Below are 19,471 nucleotides of genomic sequence, written 5' to 3'. Positions count from 1 at the left end.
TTTTTTACCCCAAAATTCTCAAATTATTCCCCCCAAAATTCCCAATTTTCCCCCCAAAATTCCCAATTTTTGCCCCCAAAAATTCCCGATTTCCTCCCCCAAAAAATCCCAATTTCTGCCCCCAAAATTCCCAAATTTCCCCCCCAAAAATCCCAAAAATTTCCCCCCAAAATTCTCAATTTTTCCCCCCAAAATTCTCGATTTTCCCCCCCCAAAAATTCCCAATTTCTGCCCCCAAAATTCCCAAATTTCCCCCCCAAAAAACCCAATTTTTCCCACCAAAATTCCCGATTTTTTCCCCCAAAATTCCCGATTTTTTCCCGCCCAAAAATCCCAAATTTTTCCCCCAAAATTCCCCCCAAAATTCCCAAATTTTTCCCCCCCAAAATTCCCCCAAATTTTTCCCGCCAAAACTGAGAATTTCCCCCAGTATAAACCAGTATAAACCAGTATAAACCAGTATAAACCAGTATAAACCAGTATAAACCAGTATAAACCAGTCCAAACCAGTTCAAACCAGTATAAACCAGTCCAAACCAGTCCAAACCAGTTCAAACCAGTATAAATCAGTTCAAACCAGTATAAACCAGTATAAACCAGTATAAACCAGTTCAAACCAGTCCAAACCAGTCCAAACCAGTTCAAACCAGTATAAACCAGTATAAACCAGTAAGAACCGTTCTCAGGCCCCTTGCTGGACGCTCAGCCTCAGGAGGGAGCTCAGCACCCACTGCACCTGCGGGGCCCAGTTCAAACCAGTACAAACCAGTATAAACCAGTATAAACAATATAAACCAGTACAAACCAGTACAAACCAGTACAAACCAATATAAACCAGTACAAACCAGTAACCCCATTTTTCCCCCATTTTTCACACTTTTTTCTCCGCTTTTTCCCCGTTTTTTCGCCGTTTCTCCCCATTTTCCCCCTCCCAGTCCCTCCCAGTATAAACCAGTATAAACCAGTAACCCCAAACCCCATTTCCGCCATTTTTAACCCTTTCTTCCCCATTTTTAACCCTTTTTTCCCATTTTTCCCTGTTTTTCCCCATTTTTTCACCATTTTGTTTCCATTTTTTCCCCATTTTCCCCTTCCCAGTCCCTCCCAGTCCCTCCCAGTACAAACCAGTAACCCCAAACCCCATTTCCGCCATTTTCTGCCATTTTGTCCCCATTTTTCCCATTTTTTCCCCGTTTTTCCCCATTTTTTCACTGTTTTTTCCCATTTTTTCCCCATTTTCTCCCATTTCTCCCCTCCCAGTCCCTCCCAGTCCCTCCCAGTATAAACCAGTATAAACCAGTAACCCAATCCCCATTTCCCTCCGTCTTCCACCATTTTGTCTCAATTTTCCACCATTTTGTTTCCATTTTTTTACCATTTTTCCCATTTTTTCCCCATTTTTTCCCCATTTCCCCCCTCCCAGTCCCTCCCAGTATAAACCAGTATAAACCAGTAACCCCAAACCCCCATTTCCGCCATTTTCCGCCATTTTGTCCCCATTTTTAACCCTTTTTTCCCCATTTTTCACCATTTTTTCCCATTTTTTCCCCTTTTCTCCCCATTTTTTCCCCTCCCACCCCCTCCCAGTATAAACCAGTATAAACCAGTAAGCCCAACCCCCATTTCCCGCCACTTTTAACCCTTTCTTCCCCATTTTTAATCCTTTTTTCCCATTTTTCCCCATTTTTTCCCCATTTTTTCACCGTTTTTTCCCATTTTTTCCCCATTTTCTCCCCATTTTCCCCCTCCCAGTCCCTCCCAGTCCCTCCCAGTATAAACCAGTATAAACCAGTAACCCCAACCCCCATTTCCGCCATTTTCCGCCATTTTGTTTCCATTTTTAATCCCATTTTCCCCATTTTTTCACCGTTTTTTCCCATTTTTTCACCATTTTTCCCCGTTTTTCCCCCATTTTCCCCTCCCAGTCCCTCCCAGTATAAACCAGTACAAACCAGTAACCCCAACCCCATTTCCCACCATTTTCCGCCATTTTGTTTCCATTTTCCACCATTTTTTCACCGTTTTTCCCCATTTTTTCACCGTTTTTTCCCCGTTCCTCCCCACTTCCCCCCCCTCCCAGCCCCTCCCAGTATAAACCAGTCCAAACCAGTTACCTTGCAGAGGGTGACGGTGGCTCCGTAGCCCACGCTGAGGAGGAAGAGGGTGATCACCACCCCCAAAGTGTCCCAGGGGTCCCCTCCGGGCTCCTCCCGGCAGAGATCAGGGGGCAGCTGCAGCTCTGGGGGGGTGGGAATCCCAGTCAAAACCAGTTCAAACCAGTATAAACCAGTATAAACCAGTTTGACCCAATTTTCCCCATTTTTTCCCCATTTTTCCCCGTTTTTTCCCCATTTTTTTTCAATTTTTTCCCATTTTTTCCCATTTATTTCCCATATTTTTTCCATTTTTCCCCCTTTTTTCCTGTTTTTTCCCAGTTTTTCCCCATTTTTCCCCATTTTCCCCGTTTTTCTTATTTTTCCCCAATTTTTCCCATTTTCCCCCGTTTTTTCCCCATTTTTCCCATTTTTTCCCCACTTTATTGCCATTTTTTCCATTTTTCTCCCATTTTTCCCCATTTTTTCCATTTTCCCCCCATTTTCTTCCCATTTTCCCCCATTTTTCCCCCATTTTTCAATTTTTCCTCAATTTTTCCCCATTTTCCCCAGTTTTTCCCATTTTGCACCAAATTTTCCCCATTTTTTCACCATTTTTCCCCCATTTTTCCTTATTTTTTCTCAATTTTTCCAATTTTTCCCCAGTTTTTCCCCCAATTTTCCCTCAATTTTCCCCCAATTTTTCCCATTTTTTCAATTCCCCCCATTTTTTCCCCATTTTTCCCATTTTCCCCATTTTTTTCAATTTTTTCCCCATTTTTTCCCCATTTTCCACATTTCTCTGCATTTTTTCCCATTTTTCCCCATTTTTCCCATTTTTCCTTCATTTTTCCCCCATTTTTCCCCATTTTTCCCTTTTTCCCCATTTTTCCCATTTTTCCCTTTTTTCCCCCATTTTTCACCATTTTCCCTCAGTTTTCCCCCCATTTTTTCCCCAATATTTCCCAATTTTTCCCCATTTTTCCCATTTTTCCCCATTTTTTCCCACTTTATACCCATTTTCTCTCATTTTTCCATTTTTTCCCATTTTTTCCCATTTTTTCCCCGTTTTTTCCCCGTTCCTCCCCATTTCCCCCCCCCTCCCAGCCCCCAAATTTCACCAAAAAAACTCGGAATTTCGCCAAAAACTCAAACTTTAATCAACCAATTACCGCTAATTAACACTAATTACGTTAATTACCGGAGATTAATTAATAAAATTGATCCCAAACCCCAATAGAGGACCCAAAATCCCTCAAAAAATCCCAAAAATCCCATTTTTCACCCAAAATTTCACCAAAAAAAAGCCAAAATCTGCCAAAAAAACAAACTTTAATCAACTAATTAACACTAATTAACCTAATTACCAGTTTTTAATTAATAAAATAATCCAAGATCCCAAATCCAGGCCCCAAAACCCCAAAAAATTCCCATTTTTCACCCAAAATTTCACCAAAAAAAAGCCAAATTTCGCCAAAAAAATAGAACTTTAATCAACTAATTACCACTAATTAACTTAATTACCAGTCTTTAATTAATAAAACTGATCCTGAACCCAAATCCAGACCCCAAAATCCCAAAAAATCCCATTTTTCACCCAAATTTCACCAAAAAAAAGCCAAATTTCGCCAAAAAAATCGAACTTTAATTAAGCTAATTAACACTAATTAAGCTAATTACCAAGGATTAATTAATAAAATTGATCCCAAACCCCAATCCAGGCCCCAAAACCCCAAATTTACCTCCCAAAATCCCATTTTTTCCCCAAAAAAACTCCAAATTTCGCCAAAAAAATCGAACTTTAATCAACTAATTACCACTAATTAACCTAATTACCACACTTCAATTAATAAAATTGATCCCAAACCCAACCCAGGCCCTAAAAAAGCCCCAAAATCCCATTTTCCACCCAAAATTTCACCAAAAAAAAGCCAAATTTCGCCAAAAAATCGAATTTTAATCAACTAATTACCACTAATTACGTTAATTACCGGTCTTTAATTAATAAAATCGAACCAGAACCCAAATCCAGGCCCAAAAAAAGCCCCAAATTTACCTCCCAAAATCCCATTTTTTACCCAAAAAAACTCCAAATTTCGCCAAAAAATCGAAGTTTTAATTAACTAATTACCACTAATTAAATTAATTACCAGAGATTAATTAATAAAATTGATCCAGAACCCAAATCCAGGCCCTAAAAGCGTTCAAAAAATCCCAAAAAATCCCATTTTTCACCCAAAATTTCACCAAAAAAAAGCCAAATTTCGCCAAAAAAAATCAAACTTTAATCAACCAATTAACACTAATTAAAGCTAATTACCAAGGATTAATTAATAAAATCGAACCAGAACCCAAACCCAGGCCCCAAAACCCAAATTTACCTCCCAAAATCCCATTTTTTAACCAAAAAAACTCCAAATTTCGCAAAACAAATTCCTTTAATTAACTAATTAACACTAATTAGCACTAATTAATTTAATTGCCAGTCTTCAATCAATAAAATTGATCCCAAACCCAAATCCAGGCCCCAAAACCCCTCAAAAAAATCCCCAAAATTCCCATTTTTACCCCCAAATTTCACCAAAAAACCTCGGAATTTCGCCAAAAAAAAGCACTTTAATCAACTAATTAACACTAATTAAGCTAATTACCAAGGATTAATTAATAAAATCGAACCAGAACCCAAATCCACCACCCAAAACCCAAATTTACCTCCCAAAATCCCATTTTTTAACCAAAAAAACTCGAAATTTCGCCAAAAAAAAGCACTTTAATCAACCAATTAAGCCTAATTAACGCTAATTAACGCTAATTAACGCTAATTACCGGGCTGGCGGGCGATGCGGCGCTGCAGGAAGCGCAGGGGCAGCGCCTCGTGCACCACGGTGCAGACGAAGGAGGCCCCGCCCTCCCACTCCTCCCGCGTCACTTCCAGGCGACTGTACAGGAAGTAGCTCCCCTCCCCCCCCCGCTCGCGTCGCGCTTCCCACGGCGTCACTTCCGGTTCCGGCGCGGGGCCGGAAGAGGAAGGGGCGTGGCCGTCGCGGTGCCATTGGATGTCGATGGCTTCCGGGAAGAAGCCGCGGGCCAGGCAGGTGAGGCTGAGGGAGGGGCGGGGGCCGGAAATTTCCTCCGGGGGAGGGGGGAGGAGGAAGACGGAAGGGGGGAGGCGCGTTCCTGGGGGGAAAAAACGGGATTTTGGTAAAAAAGTGGGAAAAAGAGAAAGTTTGGGGGAAAAAATGGGGATTTTGGGGAAAAAATTTGGGGAAACTGAGGCAAAGTTGGGGGGAAACTGAGGCACAAATGGCGGGAAACTGAGGCACAATTGGGGGAAAATTGGGGGAAACTGAGGCAAAGTTGGGGGGAAACTGAGGCAAAGTTGGGGGAAAATTGGGGGAAAAATTGGGGGAAACTGAGGCAAAATTTGGGGGAAACTGAGGCAAAGTTAGGCAAAATTTGGGGGGAAAATTGGGGGAAACTGAAACAAAATTGGGGGGAAACTGAGGAAAAATTGAGGGAAACTGAGGCAAAATTGGGGGGAAACTGAGGCAAGATTGGGGGGAAACTGAGGCAAAATTGGGGAAAATTTGGGGGGAAATTGGAAAAAATTGGGGTTTTTAGGGGGAAAATTTAGGGGAAACTGAGGCAAAGTTGGGGGGAAACTGAGGCACAAATGGGGGGAAACTGAGGCAAAGTTGGGGGGAAACTGAGGCAAAATTGAGGAAAATTTGGGGGAAATTGGGGAAAAATTGGGGGAAACTGAGGCAAAGTTCGGGGGAAACTGAGGCAAAATTTGGGGAAAATTGGGGGAAACTGGGGGAAAAATTGGGGGAAACTGAGGCAAAATTGGGGGAAAATTTGGGGGGAAAAATGGGGATTTTGAGGGAAAACTGGGGAAAAATTGGGGTTTTTAGGGGAAAAATTGGGGGAAACTGAGGCAAAGTTGGGGGAAACTGAGGCAAAATTTGGGGGAAATTTGAGGGAAATTTGGAGGGAAAAAACCCGGATTTTGGGGGAAAAAATTGGGTGAAAAATTGGTAAAAATTGGTGAAAAATTGGGTGAAAAATTGGTCAAAAATCGGGGGTGAAAAATTGAGGAAAAAACGGGGGATTTTGGGCAAAAAGCGGAGGTGAAAATTCGGGGGGAATTTGGGAAAAAATGGGGTGAAAAATCGGTAAAAAAATCGGGGAAAAATTGGGGGAAAATTGGGGGATTTTGGGGCAAAAACGAGAGGGGAAAACTGGAGGGGGCGGGGCTGGAAGGGGCGGGGCCGGAAGGGGCGGGGCCGGAAGGGGCGGGGCCAGGCAGGTGAGGCTGAGGGAGGGGCGGGGGCCGGAAATTTCCTCCGGGGGAGGGGGGAGGAGGAAGACGGAAGGGGGGAGGCGCGTTCCTGGGGGGAAAAAACGGGGATTTGGTGAAAAAATTAGAAACTTAAAGTTTGGGGGGTTTGGGGGGAAAAAATGGGGAAAAAATTGGGGGAAATTGGGGGAAACTGAGGCAAAATTTGGGGGAAACTGAGGGGAAACTGAGGCAAGATTGGGGTGAAGTTTGGGGGAAAAAATTGGGATTTTGGGGAAAAAATTGGGGAAAAATTGGGGGAAACTGAGGCAAAAGTGAAGGGAAACTGAGGCAAAGTTGGGGGGAAACTGAGGCACAATTGGGGGAAACTGAGGGGAAACTGAGGCAAGATTGGGGCGAAGTTTGGGGAAAAAAATTGGGATTTTGGAAAAAAAATTGGGGGAAAATTGGGGGGAAACTGAGGCAAAGTTGGAGAAAATTGGGGGAAATTGAGGGAAAAATTGGGGGAAACTGAGGCAAAATTTGGGGGGAAACTGAGGCAAAAGCGAGGGGAAAATTGGGGGAAACTGAGGCAAAATTGGGGGGAAACTGAGGCAAAATTGGGGGGAAACTGAGGCAAAGTTGGGGAAAATTTGGGGGAAAATTGAGGGGAAACTGAGGCAAAGTTGGGGAAAATTTGGGGGAAATTGGGGGGAAAATTGGGGGGAAACTGAGGCAAAGTTGGAGGGAAACTGAGGCAAGATTGGGGTGAAGTTTGGGGGAAAAAATTGGGATTTTGGGGAAAAATTGGGGGGAAACTGAGGCAAAGTTGGGGAAAAATTGAGGAAAAAATTGGGGAAAAATTGGGGGAAACTGAGGCAAAGTTGGGGGAAACTGAGGCAAAGTTGGGGAAAGTTTGGGGGAAATTGGGGGGAAAATTGGGGAAAAATTGGGGAAAACTGAGGCAAAATTGGGGGGAAACTGAGGCAAAATTGGGGAAAATTTGGGAAAAAAAATCAGGAAAAACCAGGAAAAATCAGGAAAAACTCAGAAAAAAATTGGGGAAAAATCCGGGAAAAATCCCGGAAAATTCCAGAACCCGCCCCCAAAACCCCATTTAACCCTTACCTGGCCGCCTCTGCAGCCGCCTCTCCCGCGGCGCCGGCAGCTCGGCGTGGCTGACCCGGCAGACGAAGGCGGCGCCGCTCTCCCAGTCGCCGGCGGTCAGCGGCAGCTCGCTGGTGGCCGAGAAGGTCCCGTTGAACTGGGGGGTGACCCGCAGGGGGAGGGGCGGGCTGAGGTGGCCGGCGGGCTCGCGGCTCCAGGCCACGGCCAGGCCATCGTCGCTGGGCAGGCTGGTGACCAGGCACAGCAGCTTGGCCTCCTGGGAGATGTAGAGGTCCGAGGGGGAGGGCGGGAGGACGAAGGTGTTGATCAGGCTGGTGGTGGGGGCTGGGGGAGAGAGAGGGAACGGGGGTTGGAGAAGACGAAATTCCAGGTGGGAACGGTGGGAGAACCCAAAATTTGGGTTTGGGGTCTTGGAGAACCCAAAATTTGGGTTTGGAGTTGGGTTTGAGGTCTTGGAGAACCCAAAATTCGAGTTTTTGTTGGGTTTGGGGTCTTGGAGAACCCGAAATTTGGGTTTGGGGTCTTGGAGAACCTCAAAAGTTGAGTTGAGGTCTTGGAGACTCCAAAAGTTGAATTTGGTTTGAGTTTGGGGTCTTGGAGAACCCGAAATTTGAGGTGGGAACAGTGGGAGAACCTCAAAAGTTGAATTTGGGTTGAGTTGGAGATCTTGGAGAACCCGAAATTCCAGGTGGGAATGGTGGGAGAACCCAAAATTTGGTTTGGAGTTGGGTTTGGGGTCTTGGAGAACCTCAGAACTTGAGTTGAGGTCTTGAAGAACCCAAAATTCGAGGTGGGGTTGGGTTGGAGGGGTTGGAGAACCCAAAATTTGGGTTTGGAGTTGGGTTTGGGGTCTTGGAGAACCTCAAAAGTTGAGTTGGGTTGGGGTTGGAGAGGTTGGAGAACCCAAAAGTTGAATTTGGGTTGGGTTGGAGATCTTGGAGAACCCAAAATTCGAGGTTGGGTGGGGTTGGAGGGGTTGGAGAACCCAAAATTTGGGTTTGGGTTGGATTTGGGGTCTTGGAGAACCTCAGAACTTGAGTTGAGGTCTTGGAGAACCCAAAATTCGAGGTTGGGTGGGGCTGGAGATCTTGGAGAACCCAAAATTTGGGTTTGGGTTGGATTTGAGGTCTTGGAGAACCAAAAATTCGATGTGGGAACGGTGGGAGAACCCAAAATTTGGGTTTGGAGTTGAGTTTGGGGTCTTGGAGAACCCAAAATTTGGGTTCGGGGTCTTGGAGAACCTCAAAAGTTGGGTTGAGGTCTTGGAGACTCCAAAAGTTGAATTTGGGTTGAGTTTGGGGTCTTGGAGAACCCGAAATTCCAGGTGGGGTTGGGCTTGAGGGGTTGGAGAACCCGAAATTCCAGGTGGGAACGGTGGGAGAACCCAAAATTGGGTTTGGAGTTGGGTTTGAGGTCTTGGAGAACCTCAAAAGTTGAGTTGGGGTCTTGGAGACTCCAGAAGTTGAATTTGGGTTGGATTTGGGGTCTTGGAGAACCCAAAATTTGGGTTTGGGATCTTGGAGAACCTCAGAACTTGAGTTGAGGTCTTGAAGAACCCAAAATTTGAGGTTGGGTGGGGTTGGAGATCTTGGAGAACCCAAAATTTGGTTTGGAGTTGGGTTTGGGGGGTTGGAGAACCCAAGACCCCAAATTTTGGTCAATTTTAGGACCTTGAAGACCCCAAAACCCCAAAATTTGGTCAAATTCAAGTTCTTGAAGACCCCAAGACCCAAAATTTGGTCAAATTGAAGTTCTCAAGAACTTTGAAGATCCCAAACCCCAAAATTTGGTCAAATTCAGGTTCTTGAAGACCCCAAACCCCCAAAATTTGGTCAAATCGAAGTTCTCGAGAACTTTGAAGACCCCAAACCCCAAAATTTGGTCAAACTGAAGTTCTCGAGAACCTTGAAGACCCCCAAATCCCAAAATTTGATCAAATTCAGGTTCTTGAGGACCCCAAACCCCCAAATTTTGGTCAAATTGAAGTTCTCGAGAACTTTGAAGACCCCAAATCCCAAAATTTGGTCAAATTCAGGTTTTTGAGGACCCCAAACCCCAAATTTTGGTCATTTTAGGACTTTGAAGACCCCAAGACCCCAAAATTGGGTCAAATTGAAGTTCTCCAGAACTCTGAAGACTCCAAAACCCCAAAATTTGGTCAAACTGAAGATCTCCAGAACTTTGAAGACCCCAAAACCCAAATTTTGGTCAAATTCAGGTTCTTGAAGACCCCAAACCCCAAAATTTGGTCCAACTGAAGTTCTCCAGAACTTTGAAGACCCCAAACCACAAATTTTGGTCAAATTCAAGTTCTTGAAGACCCCAAACCCCCAAAATTTGGTCAAACTGAAGTTCTCGAGAACTTTGAAGACCCCAAACCCCCAAAATTTGGTCAAACCAAAGTTCTCCAGAACTTTGAAGACCCCAAACCCCAAAATTTGATCGAATCGAAGTTCTCCAGAACTTTGAAGACCCCAAAACCCAAAATTTGGTCAAATTCAGGTTCTTGAAGACCCCAAACCCCAAAATTTGGTCCAACTGAAGTTCTCAAGAACTTTGAAGACCCCAAACCCCAAATTTTGGTCAATTTTAGGACCTTGATGACCCCAAAACCCCAAATTTTGGTAAAATTCAGGTTTTTGAGGACCCCCAAACCCCCAAAATTTGGTCAAATCGAAGTTCTCAAGAACTTTGAAGACCCCAAATCCCAAAATTTGGTCAAACCGAAGTTCTCCAGAACTTTGAAGCCCCCAAACCCCAAACTTTGGTGGTTCCAGGACCACGAAGCCCCCTCCTCACCGGCACAGCTGCGCGCCGTCACCTCCTGGAAGCTTCCGGAAGCGGCGTGTCCCACCCGGCAGGAGAAGCTCTGCTCCCTCCACTCGGCCGCGGTGACGTTGAGGCGCGAGGTGACCCGGAAGGTCCCCGGGGCGTGGTCGGGCGTGGCCTCCTGGGTGTGGGCGTGTCCTCCCAGCAGGGGGAAGCCGTCCACCAACCAGGTGAGGCTGAGGGTGGGCGGGGCGAAGCCACCGGCCAGGCAGAGGAGCTCCACCAGGCCGTGGTCACCGCAGGTCTGGAAGATCTCCAAGGTGGGCGGGTGGACCTTGGTGGTGGCTGTGGAGGAGGTGGTGAGGTCATGGGTGAGGTCGTGGAGAAAGGGGCGGGGTCTCGGAGGTGTGGGCGGGGCTTGGAGGACCTACCTGGGGTGGTGGTGGTGGTGGTGGTGGTGGTGGTGGTGGTGGGGGTGGAGGTCACGGGAAGGTCGCGGGCCGGTGGGAGGAGAGGCCTGGAGGTGCCTGATGTGGGGTGGGGGGAGGAGATGGAGGGGTGGGGTGGGACCTCCTGAGGTGGAGGGACCTCGAGGTTGGAGAACCTCAAGGTTGGAGAACCTCGAGGTTGGAGAACCTCAAGGAGGTTGGAGAACCTCAAGGTTGGAGAACCTCAAGGAGGTTGGAGAACCTCAAGGTTGGAGAACCTCAAGGTTGGAGAACTTCAAAGTTGGAGAACCTCAAAGTTGAGGGACCTCAAAGTTGGAGAATCTCAAGGAGGTTGGAGGACCTCAAGGAGGTTGGAGAACCTCAAGGTTGAGGGACCTCAAAGTTGGAGAACCTCAAAGTTGGAGAACCTCAAGGAGGTTGGAGAAACTTGAGGGTGGAGGAACCTCAAAGTTGAGGGACCTCAAGGTTGGAGGAACCTCAAGGTTGGAGAATCTCAAAGTTGGAGAACCTCAAAGTTGAGGGACCTCAGCTTTGGAGAACCTCGAGGTTGGAGGACCTCAAGGAGGTTGGAGGACCTCAAAGTTGGAGAACCTCAACTTTGGAGAACCTCGAGGTTGGAGGACCTCAAAGTTGAGGGACCTCAAGGAGGTTGGAGAACCTCAAGGTTGGAGAACTTCAAAGTTGGAGAACCTCAAGGTTGAGGGACCTCAAGGTTGGAGAACCTCAACTTTGGAGAACCTCGAGGTTGGAGAACCTCAAAGTTGAGGGACCTCAAAGTTGGAGAACCTCAAAGTTGAGGGACCTCAAAGTTGGAGAATCTCAAAGTTGAGGGACCTCAGGTTTGGAGAACCTCAAAGTTGAGGGACCTCAAAGTTGGAGAACTTCAAGATTGAGGGACCTCAAGTTTGGAGAACCTCCAGGGGTGGAGGAACCTCAAGGTTGGAGAACCTCCAGGAGGTTGGAGAACCTCAAAGTTGGAGAACCTCAAAGTTGAGGGACCTCGAGGTTGGAGAACCTCAAGTTTGGAGAACCTCGAGGTTGAAGAACCTCAAAGTTGAGGAACCTTGAGGTTGGAGGACCTCAAGGAGATTGGAGAACCTCAAAGTTGAGGGACCTCGAGGTTGAAGGACCTCAACTTTGGAGAACCTCGAGGTTGGAGGACCTCAAGGAGGTTGGAGAACCTCGAGGTTGGAGAACCTCAAAGTTGAGGGACCTCAAGGTTGGAGAACCTCCAGGAGGTTGGAGAACCTCAAAGTTGAGGGACCTCAGCTTTGGAGAACCTCCAGGAGGTTGGAGAACCTCAAGTTTGGAGGACCTCAAAGTTGAGGAACCTCAAAGTTGGAGAACTTCAAGGTTGAGGGACCTCGAGGTTGGCGAACCTCAAGGAGGTTGGAGAACCTCGAGGTTGGGTCAAGTTTGGAGAACCTGGAGGTTCAAGGACCTCAGTGAGGATGGAGAAACCTCAGGTTTGGAGAACCCCAAGGTTGGAGAACCTCAAGGTTGGAGGAACCTTGAAGAAACCTTGGAGGAACCTTGGAGGAACCTTGGAGGAACCTTGGAGGAACCTTTGAGGAACCTTTGAGGAACCTTGGAGTAACCTCAGAGTAACCTTGGAGGAACCTTTGAGGAACCTTTGAGGAACCTTGGAGGAACCTTGGAGTAACCTTTGAGGAACCTTGGAGTAACCTCGGAGTAACCTTTGAGGAACCTTGGAGTAACCTTTGAGGAACCTTTGAGGAACCTTTGAGGAACCTTTGAGGAACCTTTGAGGAACTTCTGAGGAACCCTGGAGGAACCTTTGAGGAACCTTGGAGGAACCTTGGAGGAACCTTTGAGGAACCTTTGAGGAACCTTTGAGGAACCTTGGAGGAACCTTGGAGGAACCTTGGAGGAACCTTTGAGGAACCCTGGAGGAACCTTGGAGTAACCTTTGAGGAACCTTTGAGGAACCTTTGAGGAACCTTTGAGGAACCTTTGAGGAACCTTTGAGGAACCTTGGAGGAACCCTGGAGGAACCTTTGAGGAACCTTTGAGGAACCTTTGAGGAACCTTTGAGGAACCTTTGAGGAACCTCAGAGTAACCTTGGAGGAACCTTTGAGGAACCTTTGAGGAACCTTTGAGGAACCTTTGAGGAACTTTTGAGGAACCTTTGAGGAACTTTGGAGGAACCTTGGAGTAACCTTGGAGAAACCTTTGAGGAACCTTGGAGGAACCTTGGAGTAACCTTTGAGGAACCTTTGAGGAACCTTTGAGGAACCCTGGAGTAACCTTGGAGTAACCTTGGAGGAACCTTTGAGGAACCTTTGAGGAACCTTTGAGGAACTTTTGAGGAACCTTTGAGGAACCTTTGAGGAACCTTTGAGGAACCTTTGAGGAACCTTTGAGGAACCTTGGAGGAACCTTGGAGTAACTTTTGAGGAACCTTTGAGGAACCTTGGAGGAACCTCGGAGGAACCTTGGAGGAACCTCGGAGGAACCTTGGAGTAACCTCAGAGTAACCTTAGAGGAACCTTTGAGGAACCTTTGAGGAACCCTGGAGGAACCCTGGAGGAACCTTTGAGGAACCTTTGAGGAACCTCGGAGGAACCTTGGAGTAACCTTGGAGTAACCTTGGAGTAACCTCAGAGTAACCTTAGAGGAACCTTGGAGTAACCCTGGAGGAACCTTTGAGGAACCTTTGAGGAACCTTGGAGTAACCTTGGAGTAACCTTTGAGGAACCTTTGAGGAACCTTGGAGGAACCTTTGAGGAACCTTTGAGGAACCTTTGAGAAACCCTGGAGGAACCTTTGAGGAACCTTTGAGGAACCTTTGAGGAACTTTTGAGGAACCTTTGAGGAACCTCGGAGTAACCTTGGAGTAACCTTGGAGTAACCTTGGAGTAACTTTTGAGGAACCTTTGAGGAACCTTTGAGGAACCTTTGAGGAACCTTTGAGGAACCTTTGAGGAACCTTTGAGGAATCTTGGAGGAACCTTGGAGGAACCTTTGAGGAACCTTTGAGGAATCTTGGAGGAACCTTGGAGGAACCCTGGAGTAACCTTTGAGGAACCTTTGAGGAACCTTGGAGGAACCTTTGAGGAACCTCTGAGGAACCTTTGAGTAACCTTTGAGGAACCTTTGAGTAACCTTTGAGTAACCTTTGAGAAACCTTTGAGGAACCTTTGAGGAACCTTTGAGGAACCTTTGAGGAACCTTGGAGTAACCTCAGAGTAACCTTAGAGGAACCTTTGAGGAACCTTTGAGGAACCTTTGAGTAACCTTTGAGTAACCTTTGAGGAACCTTTGAGGAACCTTTGAGAAACCTTTGAGGAACCTTTGAGGAACCTTTGAGGAACCTTTGAGGAACCTTGGAGTAACCTCAGAGTAACCTTAGAGGAACCTTTGAGGAACCTTTGAGGAACCTTTGAGGAACCTCGGAGTAACCTTGAAGGGGGCGTGGTCAAGGAGAAGACCACGCCCCCTCTCCTTTGATGGGGTGGGCGGGGCTTGGACCTACCTGGGGCGGAGCTTTGGGAGGTCCCGGTGGGGGCGGGGCTGGAGGTCCCAGGGGTGGGCGGAGCTTGGGGGGGGAGGGGCGGGGTCAAGGCCACGCCCCCTTCCCCTCCCCCAACGGATTTTGGGGGGATTTGGGGCGTTTTGGAGATGGGAAAATTCCGATTTTTGGTCAATTTGGGGACACCAAAAAAACCCAAAAAAAATCCCCAAAAATTCCCAAATTTTGGTCAATTTGGGGACACCAAAAATTCCAAATTTTGGTCAATTTTAGGACCAAAAAATTCAAAAAAAACCCCAAAAAATCCCAAATTTTGGTCAATTTTAAGACACCAAAAACTCCAATTTTTGGTCAATTTTAGGACCCCAAAAATTCCAAATTTTATTCAATTTTAGAACCCAAAAAATTCCAAATTTTGGACAATTTTAGGACCCCAAAAATCCCAAATTTTGGTCAATTTGTGGATCCCAAAAATCCCAAATTTTGGTCAATTTTAAGACCCCAAAAATTCCCAATTTTGGTCAATTTGGGGACCCCAAATATCCCAAAAAATCCCAAATTTTGGTCAAATTTAGAACCCCAAAAATCCCAAATTTTGGTCAATTTTAGGACCTAAAAAATCCCAAGTTTTGGTCAATTTTAATACCCAAAAAATTCCAATTTTTGGTCAATTTTAGGACCCCAAAAACCCCCAAAAATTCCCAAATTTTAGTCAATTTTTGGTGAATTTTAGAACCTCAAAAATCTCAAAAAAAAAACCCAAAAATTCCAAATTTTGGTCAATTTTGAAACCCCAAAAATCCCTCCCAAAAAAATCCAAATTTTGACCAAATTCACCCCAAAAAACCCAAATTTTGGTCAATTTCACCCCTAAAAACCCAAATTTTGACGAATTTCACCCCAAAAACCCCCAAAAAAACCCAAAAAACCCCAAAAACCCGAAAAAAACCCCAAAAATCCCCAACCCTGCCTCAGTTTCCCCCCTCCCCGCCCCTCCCCCACTCACCCGCCACCTCCACACTTCCGGTTTTCCCCGTGGCTCCGTGCCGGAAGTGACATCGGTAACTTCCGGTGGCCGCTTCCGGGATCCGCAGCCGACTTCCGGTGAGGAAAGTTCCGGAAGCCGCTCGCACCTGGGGGAGGGGGGAGGGGCCGGAAGTGCGGGAGGGACCGGAAGTGGGGGAGGGGTCCCAGCTGAGGCTGAGGGGGGGAGGGAAGAAACCGGAAGCGAGGCAGATGACGTCACTTCCGGGGGTGGAGCTGCAGGAAGTGAGGGAGGAGAGGGAGGGGGGGGAGGGGCGGACTGAGGGGGGGGGGGAGGGGAGAGAGAAAAAAAAAAGGGGGGGGGGAGGGGAGGGGTTAAAATGGGGGGAGGGGCCCCGGGGAAAATTCCAGAAGGAATTTCCGGCCCCATAGAAAATTCTCTGCCCCATAGAAAATTCTGGAAGGGATTTCCTGCCCCATAGAAAAGGCTCTGCCCCATAGAAAATTCCGGAAGTAAATTCCTGCCCCATAGAAAATTCTATGGGGAGTTTCTGCCCCATAGAAAAGGCTCTGCCCCATAGAAAATTCTCTGCCCCATAGAAAATTCTCTGCCCCATAGAAAGTTCCAGAAGGAAATTCCTGCCCCATAGAAAGTTCTAGAATGGAAGTTCTGCCCCATAGAAAATTCTCTGCCCCATAGAAAGTTCCGGAAGGATTTTCCTACCCCATAGAAAATTCTATGGGGAAGTTCTGCCCCATAGAAAATTCTGGAAGGAATTTCTGCCCCATAGAAAATTCTATGGGGAGTCTCTACCCCATAGAAAATTCCAGAGGGATTTTCCTGCCCCATAGAGACCCCTCTGCCCCATAGAAAATTCCAGAAGGGATTTTCTGCCCCATAGAAAAAGCTCTGCCCCATAGAGAACCCTATAGGGAGTCTCTGCCCCATAGAAAATTCTCTGCCCCATAGAAAATTCTCTGCCCCATAGAAAGTTCCAGAAGGAAATTCCTGCCCCATAGAAAATTCTATGGGGAGTCTCTGCCCCATAGAAAAGGCTCTGCCCCATAGAAAACCCTATAGGGAGCCTCTGCCCCATAGAAAGTTCCGGAAGGAATTTCCTGCCCCATAGAAAGTTCCAGAAGGATTTTCCTGCCCCATAGAAAATTCTCTGCCCCATAGAAAACCCTATAGGGGACTTCCTGCCCCATAGGGAGGCTCTGCCCCATAGAAAATCCGATAGGGGAATTTCCTGCCCCATAGAAAAACTCCACAGAGACCTCCCTGCCCCATAGAAAATCCCATAGGGGATCTCCTGCCCTATAGGGAAATTCTGCCCCATAGAAAATCCTCCAGAGGTCCCCCTGCCCCATAGGAAGCAGTCGGACCCATAGGAAAGTCTATAAGGACCCTCCTGCCCCACAGGTTGTGTCCTGCCCCATAGATCTTCCCACCCTATAGATCCTCCTGCCCCATAGATCTTCCTGCCCCATAGCAAACCCCCCTGCCCTATAGATCCTCCTGCCCTATAGATCCTCCTGCCCTATAGATCCTCCTGCCCCATAGCAACCCCCCTGCCCTATAGCAAACCCCCCTGCCCCATAGATCTTCCCGCCCTATAGATCCTCCTGCCCCATAGATCTTCCTGCCCCATAGCAAACCCCCCTGCCCCATAGGTCCTCCTGCCCCATAGATCCTCCTGCCTCATAGATCTTCCCGCCCTATAGATCCTCCTGCCCCATAGATCCTCCTGCCCCATAGATCTTTCTGCCCCATAGATCCTCCTGCCCCACAGCAAACCCCCCTGCCCTATAGATCCTCCTGCCTCATAGATCTTCCTGCCCTATAGATCCTCCTGCCCCATAGCAAACCCCCTGCCCCATAGCAAACCCCCCTACCCTATAGATCCTCCTGCCCTATAGATCCTCCTGCCCTATAGCAAACCCCCCTGCCCCATAGATCCTCCTGCCCCATAGATCCCCTGCTCTATAAAGACCCTATAGCACAGCTTGGGGCGACCCTGCCCCATAGCAAACCCTGCCCCACAGATCCTGACCCACAGATCCCCTGCCCCATAGCGACCGCCCTGCTCCATAGGGAACCTGCAGTACAGCTTGGGCACCCCCTGCCCCATAGATCCCCCTGCCCCATAGCGACCACTGCCCCATAGAGACCACCCTGCTCTATAAGGACCCTGCAGTACAGCTCAGGGACCCCCTGCCCCATAGATCCCATCCTGCCCCACAGATCCCATCGTGCCCCACAGATCCCATCCTGCCCCACAGATCCCCTGCCCCATAGCAGCCCCCGTACTCTATAGGGACCCTATAGTACAGCTCGGGGAGACCCTGCCCCATAGATCCCATCCTGCCCCATAGATCCCCTGCCCCATAGATCCCCCTACTCTATAAGGACCCTACAGTACAGCATGGGGAGACCCTGCCCCATAAATCCCATCCTGCCCCATAGATCTTCCTGCCCCATAGATCCTTCTGCCCTATAGCAGCCCCCCTACTCTATAGGGACCCTACAGTACAGCTCAGGGACCCCCTGCCCCATAGATCCCATCCTGCCCCACAGATCCCCTGCCCCATAGCAGCCCCCCTACTCTATAGGGACCCTGCAGTACAGCTCAGGGACCCCCTGCCCCATAGATCCCATCCTGTCCCATAGATCCTTCTGCCCCATAGCGACCGCCCTACTCTATAGAGACCCTACAGTACAGCTAGAGGAGACCCTGCCCCATAGATCCCATCCTGCCCCACAGATCCCCTGCCCCATAGCAGCCCCCCTACTCTATAGGGACCCTACAGTACAGCTTGGGCACCCCCTGCCCCATAGATCCCATCCTGCCCCATAGATCCCCCTGCCCCATAGATCCCCCTGCTCTATAGAGACCCTACAGTACAGCTCAGGGACCCCCTGCCCCATAGATCCCCGTGCCCCATAGCAGCCCCCCTACTCTATAGGGACCCTACAGTACAGCTCGGGGACCCCCTGCCCCATAGATCCCATCCTGCCCCATAGATCCCCCTACTCTATAAGGACCCTACAGGACAGCTTGGGGACCCCCTGCCCCATAGATCCCATCCTGCCCCATAGATCCCATCCTGCCCCACAGATCCCCCTGCCCCATAGCGACCCTCCCTACTCTATAGGGACCCTACAGTACAGCTTGGGCACCCCCTGCCCCATAGATCCCATCCTGCCCCATAGCAGCCCCCCTACTCTATAGGGAGCCTATAGCACAGGTTGGGGAGACCCTGCCCCATAGCAAACCCTGCCCCATAGGTCCTGGCCCACAGATCCCCTGCCCCATAGCGACCACCTTGCTCTATAGGGACCCTACAGTACAGCTTGGGGAGACCCTGCCCCATAGATCCCATCCTGCCCCATAGATCCCCCTGCCCCATAGATCCCATCCTGCCCCATAGATCCCATCCTCCCCCATAGCAGCCCCCCTACTCTATAGGGACCCTACAGTACAGCTCGGGGACCCCCTGCCCCACATCTCTGCCCCACAGATCCCACCCTGCCCTATAGAGATCCCATAGATCCCCCCCACCCCATAGATCCCCCCAGCTCCACAGATCTGCCCCATAGATCCTTTCTCTGCCCCATAGCCACCCCAAAACCCCCGCCTCATAGCTCTGCCCCACAGATCTGCCCCACAGATTCTCCTGCCCCACAGATCTGCCCCATAGATCCTCACAGCCTCACAGATCTGCCCCATAGATCCTTCCTCTGCCCCATAGATCCTTTCTCTGCCCCATAGATCTGCCCCACAGATCTGCCCCATAGATTCTCCTGCCCCACAGATCTGCCCCATAGATCCTCACAGCCTCACAGATCTGCCCCATAGATCTGCCCCATAGATCCTCCAGCCCCATAAATCTGCCCCATAGATCTGCCCCATAGATCCTTCCTCTGCCCCATAGATCCTTCCTCTGCCCCACAGATCCCCCCCATCCCCTCCTCACCTGCCCCACTCTCGGCTCCTTCTGCCCCACGGCGGCTCCGGCTGCTGCCCCTCCCCCACCCCCACCCCTTCCCTTTCCCCTCCCCCCTCCCGCCCCTCCCCCACCCCCAACTTCCCCTTTCGGGGGGGGCCCCAAAAAAACCCAAAACCGATCCCAGAGCGCCCCCGGATGGCAAAATCTGGGAATTTCCCCCCAAAATTTCCCAATTTTTCACCGTTTTATCCCAAATTTTCCCTCCCAAAATTTCCCAATTTTTCACCGTTTTATCCCAAATTTCCTCCCCCAAAATTCCCATTT

General features: G+C 48.5%; 1 long non-coding RNA gene and 1 gene segment (V, D, J or C); one reads left to right on the top strand and one right to left on the bottom strand.

Annotated features, from left to right (window-relative positions):
- Positions 1-379: 379 nt before the first annotated feature.
- On the bottom strand, positions 380-10,638 carry LOC131586313 (immunoglobulin heavy constant mu-like). The segment is given in 6 exon segments: positions 380-736; positions 2,115-2,239; positions 4,920-5,270; positions 7,501-7,824; positions 10,300-10,505; positions 10,553-10,638. Coding segments are annotated over 6 exon segments (1,146 nt in total).
- Positions 10,639-11,319: 681 nt separating this feature from the next.
- Positions 11,320-11,751, top strand: LOC131586436 (uncharacterized). Its single transcript, XR_009279141.1, has 3 exons — positions 11,320-11,382; positions 11,415-11,590; positions 11,657-11,751. It is a non-coding gene; the product is annotated as an uncharacterized LOC131586436 (long non-coding RNA).
- Positions 11,752-19,471: the final 7,720 nt, after the last annotated feature.

The sequence above is a fragment of the Poecile atricapillus genome, chromosome 19, assembly GCF_030490865.1.
Source record: "Poecile atricapillus isolate bPoeAtr1 chromosome 19, bPoeAtr1.hap1, whole genome shotgun sequence".
Lineage (NCBI taxonomy): Eukaryota > Metazoa > Chordata > Aves > Passeriformes > Paridae > Poecile > Poecile atricapillus.
This window is presented reverse-complemented; position numbering and strand designations above follow the sequence as displayed.